The 7097-nt window shown below is 41.8% G+C and overlaps 1 protein-coding gene across 2 annotated transcripts in view; it reads left to right on the top strand.

The window, feature by feature from the left end:
- Positions 1-4763, top strand: part of CDKN2AIPNL (CDKN2A interacting protein N-terminal like) — a 7640-nt gene extending 2877 nt beyond the window's left edge. Inside the window, exons 3-4 of one of the 2 annotated variants that reach the window (XM_082725796.1) lie at positions 3828-3873; positions 4481-4763. In XM_082725796.1, the coding sequence (XP_082581922.1) occupies positions 3828-3842 (15 nt within the window). In that variant the 3' untranslated portion in view covers positions 3843-3873; positions 4481-4763. The remainder of the gene's footprint in view (positions 1-3827; positions 3874-4480) is intronic. The other variant, XM_082725797.1, reaches the window with a different exon arrangement.
- The last annotated feature ends 2334 nt before the right edge of the window (positions 4764-7097 follow it).

Here is a 7097-nt window from a genome sequence, read left to right on the forward strand (position 1 = left end):
TTGATTTCAAATAGTTTTCCTGGGGCTCAGCCTGGGGCAGATAGATAAGTTGCTTGCTGCCTGAATATGCCTATGCGGGACTAGGATCAGCTTTTACTTCCTAATTGCATGTGGCAGATTCTTTCCTTGCTTTTTACTCCTAAGAGGTATTTTGCCGTCCTTAAAACTTGTTTTTTCAAGTTAATTTTGTTATCTTTTTTTTTCTTAAGATTTTATTTATCTGTGAGAGAAAGAACAAGCAAGAGGGAGAGGCAGAGGGAGGCAGAAATAGATTCCCTGCCGAGCTGGGAGCCCAGGGACCCTGAGATAGTGACCTGAGGTGAAGGCAGACGCTTAGCCAACTGAGCCATCCAGGTGCCCCTATACTTCTCTGTCTTAATATGTAGCCATAGTCCTTATAGTTTTTCTGGACTATTAAGAGATCAGAACCCTTTATCGTGTTTGGGTCACAGACCAAGGGAAACTAAAGTGCTTTTGTAATTGATAATGCATGCCATCAGCCTAGTCATACTCACCTAGCTACCTTGAAGAAGTCTGTGGGGAGCCTCTACTTCTAGAGCACTTTTGCATTGTGTGTGTTTTGGCTTCCTTCAAATAAAACTTAAGTTTTCTTAGTAGCCCAGTTTTAGACTATTGATAGCAATGAAAATGAAACTCCGTTAATCCTGAGAAGTGAGATCCTTACAGGGTATGTAGAGTTTTGCCAGTTTTTAAGACTCTTCTATTTATTTTGATCCTGAGAAGGAATCTTCTGATGTGTGTGCTGTGACTGACTTGTGTGGTATTGAAAGCTGTCCTTTGTCCATTGAAGCCCACCCTGGAAAGAGTCATGGGGACTTCCCAGCAGTTATTCTGTCTCTTGTCTGAAGCTTTGCGTGTAATAGAGGCTGGCAAACATTAAGCAACATTGCCAGCCCACATACCAAAAAAACCCCTTGATACTGAGCCATGCACCTGAAAGTGTTTGTCGTAGTTCTGCCTAGAATAGATCCTCCACTCTAAAATTAGAGTTTAGGTGGGTTTTAAAGCCAGCTCTCAAGTAGAAATGAATCACCTGGCATTGCTGGCATCTTGAGACTGGACAGTGAAGGTAACTTAGGACATAATTTCTTTAAAGTAAGATTTAAGGGGCACCTTCCTGGCTCAGTCGGTTAAGCATCCACCTTTGGCTCAGGTCATGATCTCAGCGTCCTGGGATTGAGTCCTGTATTGGGCTCCCTGCTTGTGGGGAGCCTGCTTCTTTCTCCCCCTCCACCCCTCTCTGTGCCCAAGCTGATTTGTTCTCTCTCTCTTGCTTGTTCTCTCTCAAATAAATACATAAAATCTTACAAAAATAGGTTTAAAAATTTATACATATTCTACAGTTTTGAGGCAAATACATCTCTGTGGCCTGTCTAACTCTTACTATTTTTTTGTCTGAGAGAGGAAATGAGCATTGTTCTCTGACAGGTGATATTTGTCAAACGGTTGCAGTGTATGATTTTTCTTTGGATTCAATACAAATATATTGAGCAAACAATCTCAGTTACCTGAACAGTCAACCCGAGGCACCTACTAGCCGTCTTTGTGGTGGACCAGCTTTATCCACCAGTGAGCAGTAATTAACAAAACGCAGTAGCTCACTCAGGAAGGCTGTCATTACTAGGACTCTCAGAGTTAATATTTCCAAGCCAGTGTCTTTTTTTTTTAAAGATTTTACTTATTTATTTGAGAGAGAGACAGTAAGAGAGAGCATGAGATGGGAGGTCAGAAGGAGAGGCAGACTCCCGATGGAGCAGGAAGCCTGACGCGGGACTCAATTCCAGAACTCTGGGATCATGACCTTAGCTGAAGGCAGACGCTCAACAACTGAGCTACCCAGGTACCCTCCAAGCCAGTGTCTTAAGGAGAAAGAGGAGTGATTAACTAGGAAGCTATCATTATTGGCTCACAAGAAAGAATTTGTCAACTTAATTTCTTGGCCCATTTTTCCTGAGAACATTTTCATCCAAGAAGGAAAATGGCAGTATAGAAAGTGACTGGATGTGAAATGGGAACAAGAAGGTAGGAAAACAAGCATACTTGGATTTCAAGAAGTGCTTTTCTGTGTATTATGTCCAATTTTGGCAAGCTCTAAGGTAATGGAAAAGCAACTGCCTTGGTGAAAGAAGATGTGATTTTATTTTATTTTATTTTATTTTATTTTATTTTTTTTAATTTATTTATTTGACAGACAGAGATCACAAGTAGGCAGAGAGGCAGGCACAGAGAGAGAGAGAGGGGGCTGGAAGCAGGCTCCCCGCTGAGCAGAGAACCCAATGCGGGGCTTGATCCCAGGACCCTGAGATCATGACCCGAGCCGAAGGCAGACGCTTTAACCGGAGCCACCCAGGCGCCCCTATTTTATTTTCTTTTTTAAAGATTTTATTTATTTATTTGACAGACAGAGATCACAAGTAGGCAGAGAAGCAGGCAGAGAGAGAGGGGAGGAAGCATGCTTCCTGCTGAGCAGAGCGCCTGATGTGGGGCTCAATCTCAGGATACTCAGGTCATGACCTGAGCAGAAGGCAGAGGCTTTAACCCACTGATCCACCCAGGCACCCCAAGAAGATGTTTTATTTTATTTACTTATTTATTTTTTAAAGTTTCAGAAGCCCTGTTTTTTTTTTTTTTTTAATATTTTGTTTATTTGACAGAGATCACAAGTAGACAGAGAGGCAGGCAGAGAGAGAGAGAGAGAGAGGGAAGCAGAGCCCCTGCTGAGCAGAGAGCAGGGACTCGTTCCCAGGACTCCGGGATCATGATCTGAGCCGAAGACAGCGGCTTAACCTACTGAGCCACCCAGGTGCCCCAGAAGATGTGATTTTAAAGCGGCAAATAGGGGCGCTTGAGTTTCTCAGTGGGTTAAGCCTTTGCCTTTGGCTTGAGTCATAATCTCAGGGTCCTGGGATAGAGCCCCGCTGAGCAGGGAGCCTGCCTCTCCCTCTCCCCCGACTTGTGCTCTCTACCTCTCTCTCTCTCAATAAATAAGTAAAATCTAAATAAATAAATAAATAAAGTGGCAAGTATTTTGGAGTATTAAAACAAATTCAGCCTGTCAGATTACTGCATCTATCTTTTCCCCTTTATCCACTAGAAAGAGAAAAAGGCAGAAAAGCTGATTCTCACCCCATAGGCCAGTCTGTTGCCCCGAGCTCAGGATGAGTAAATCCCATGCCAAGACCTTGTTACCAAAGACCGTTCTCGCAGCAGCCAGAGCTGTGGCAGCTTCTGTACTATCGTAGTCTTGGTCTGTCCTATGGGAAATTTGAAAGATGTCTTAGGGGATTTTCTTTTCCTTTGGAGTAATGATGGTTTCTTTAGGTGATACTGCATTTTCCTAAAAGGGGAAAGACTTCTCCTATTTTGCTTTTTCTGAGGAATTTTGCTTTATCATTGCTTAAAAAGGCTGGAGTGACAGACTTAGCTAGGAAATAGGTCATACCTTGAAAACTCCGATTACTGAAAAGACTCTCAGATTGATTCACTTACACTGCTAAATGTTAAGGAAATCCATTCAAATACAAGGTGACAGCCAACATGATTTCTTCACACCCAGCTTAAAAGTTGTCTAAAGCCAAGTTTAAATTTACCAAAGGTGCTAGAGAGCACCCAGAAAGAATCTATCTGCTTCAGTTTGCCACTATTTGAAGACATGAATTTACAGTTTCTAATAGTGTGAAATCCAAAAATATATAACCTTCACATCTCCTAAATATCCTGAGTCAGTGTGAAATCTTGTGAATTACTACCTGGATTCAACTGATTTTAATTTAGAACAGTGTATGTTTGTGTGATTCTGCTTTTAGAACACCCTTCACTGAAGAGCATGCCATGAAGAAAGTTATATTTCAGGTATTTCTGTTATCACTTTAAATTCTACATTTATGGATCACAGGTGTCTCAAGACAAGAAAATTAGGATCTAGCTTCCAAATAGATGGTACATTCAATGTTTTGTTGAATTTTCTGTATGTAGTAAAACAGTAATTTGAGTGTACTTTCCATCTAGGTAGTACATATTCTATCACTGCTTTATTTTGTTTTATTTTTAAAAAGATTTATTTATTTGAGAGAGAGTGAGTGAGAGAGAAAACACAAGTGGGGGGAGAGGCAGAGGAAGGAGAAGCAGACTCCCCACTAAGCAGGGAGCCTGATGTGGGACTTGATCCTGGGGCTTCAACACTATGACCTTAGTGGAAGGCAGACACTTAACCGACTGAGCCACCCAGGCGCCCCTCACTGCTGTATTTTACGTACTTGTTTATTTTTTAGATTAACACATAATGTATTATTAGCCCCAGGGTACAGGTCTGTGAATTGTCAGGCTTACACACTTTACAGCACTCATCATAGCACATAATCTCCCCAATGTCCATAACCCACCCTCACTGCTCTATTTTAATTTAAAAGTTTGATTTGCTGGACTACATGACTAAATAACCTTTTCTTTTTTTTCCCAGCATCAGAGCTGAGGCAGAAGATTCATCACATTTTCACCATCAGCTACAGACTTAGGAAGGAGGCTGGGATGAATGTGACATGGACCACAGCAGCTCTCTTAAGATTCCTGGTATTTCCAACATGTAGGAAAGAGGCAGTTGGAATGACAGTCTTGTCTAGATTGGAATTTTAGAAGGTCCATTCTTCCAGTAGCTATCATTGTAAAAGTGTGCATGGATATTTATGTATTTATAAATCATGCCCTTTTTTTCACTTTTTGAATATCAAACTTTTTGTTCAAAATGCTTTTTTTTTTTTTTTATGTTGTAATAATTGCAGGTAGTGAGTTTTACAGTTTGGACTATTCAATAATGTGTTTCCAAGTCTAATTCTGTTTTATGGTCTTTCCCCACACTGCACTGAGGCAAACCAGACCTTCTTTCTTTCTTTCTTTCTTTTTCTTTTTTTAAGATTTTATTTATTTGAGGGGCACCTGGGTGGCTCACTCGATTAAGTGTCTGCCTTCAGTTCAGGTCATGTTCTCAGGGTCCTAGGATCGAGCCCTGCATCGGGCTCCCTGCTTAGCAGAGACCTGGTATCTCCCTCTCTCTCTCCTGCTCCCCCTTTGTGCTTTATCACCCTCTCTCTGTCAAATAAAATCTTAAAAAGAGATTTTATTTATTTGAGAGGAGAGCATGAGCGGGGGGGGGGGTGCAGAAGGAAGAGGGACAAGGAGACTCCAAGCAGGGAGCCTGACTCAGGGCTTGATCCCAAGATCCTGAGATCATGACCCGAGTCAAAGGCACTTCCACTGACTGAACCACCTAGGTGGCCCAATATCCTTATTTCGTTGTGAAGTTTAGGCTATCTTTATGGCCACTGGCCACACACACTCATCTATTTTTTTAAGAGATGAGTGAGAATTAAATTATAGGTCTCAGGTACCTACTAGCTCATGGGAAGAGGGCAGTTTATAAAAAGTTACCTGGCCTTATTTTAAAATGGACACCACATGCCATAGCTTGGTCCAGGCAGCCTAGCTGATCTATACATTTTTTTGAGAGTCTCCCAGGCAGCTGAGTAAAGCCTACATTATTTTTTTCTACAGGGACCCTGAAGGTTTTGGTCTTCTAGACTTAAGGAATTGCCTTGCATATAGCCCCTGAAGAAATACTTGTTTAATGCAATGCTATCTATCTATTTTTTTTCTTTTTTTTTCTTTTTTAAAGATTTTGTCAGAGAGAATGGGCACAGGCAGACAGAGTGGCCGGCAGAGGCAGAAGCAGCGGAGAGCCTGATGTGGGACTCGATCCCAGGATGCTGGGATCATGACCCAAGCCGAAGGCAGCCGCTTAACCAACTGAGCCACCTAGTCGTCCCTAATGTATCTGTTCTTTAACCTCTCCCTCTTCTTCTCATTCATTGGTTTTTTAAGATTTTATTTTATTAAAAAAATATATTTTTTAAAGATTTTATTTGTTAGAGCACCAGTAAGAGTGGCAGGCAGAGGGAGAAGCAGGCTTCCCTGCTGAGTGAGGAGTCTGATGCAGGATTTGATCCCAGAACTCTGGATTGAGCTGAAGGGAAATGCTTCACTGACTGAGCCACCCAGGTGTCCCTAAGATTTCATGTTTAAGTAATCGCTTCACCTAATTTGGGGCTCAAACTTAAACAGCCTTGAGATCAAGAGTTGCATGCACTACCAACTGAGCTAGCCAGAAGCCCTCTATTTACTTAATACCCACCATTAAGAACTTACCTCCAGGCATAAATACTGAGAGAGGGACTTCATTTGGGGTCAGCAATATAACAGTCACAGCAGAATTCACTCATCACTGGGCTTGGTATTTGAGATAATGGTGAATAAGACAGTGGACACTGTCTTAGCTGAACATACCGGTAAACCCAGGTAACTAAAAAATCAGGAATGTTGAAGAGGAGAGCTGGCTGTGGGAGCATGATGCCTAAGAAAAGACAAGTGAGATGCCTCTCACCCACTGCTCAAGCCTAAGGACAAGTATCACACCTTGGATGGGCCGCATCTCTGCAGCTTCTGGCTCTAATCGGTAGCAAATCACTAGGGTAGGCCAAGTGAGGTCAAGATCTCTGATTTAATCGGGCAAGCCACTTGTTTCCCTAGCCTTACCTGGGAAATGGAGGTCATAGAAATGCAGAAGAACTGCGGCGAAAGACAAAAGATATTGCAGTGATAAGCCAGTGCTCAGTGAGCCTCAGCCTCTTCCTCCAATGTGGCCTAGCCTCTTTCTATTCTGGTTACCTACACAGATTTGTGAGGCTTAAAAACCAAACTTACAAGTTGAGAAATATCAGAGTGGGGCTGTTCACTTTTAAAATGCATCTTTCACAGGTTTCTCATCACAGATCCGATTTTCTAAGATACAGTGCCCTATTAAAATAATAGTATCCTGTCAGGAATGTATCCATTGCATAAAGCAAGCTTAAATTGTATGCTCATTGCATGTTCCCCTCCCCCATTCTTCTTCAGTGACTCTAGTTAATCAAAAGCAGATTTTCTGATAACCATTTTCTAATGGGTTTTCTCAACATTTCCTCAGCGTAAGCTGTCTTCTCATCTTTTTAAAAATTTTGTAGCTATCTCATCTATAAAATTAAGCA

Source organism: Mustela nivalis (assembly GCF_964662115.1).
Source record: "Mustela nivalis genome assembly, chromosome: 3".
Classification (NCBI taxonomy): Eukaryota; Metazoa; Chordata; class Mammalia; order Carnivora; family Mustelidae; genus Mustela; species Mustela nivalis.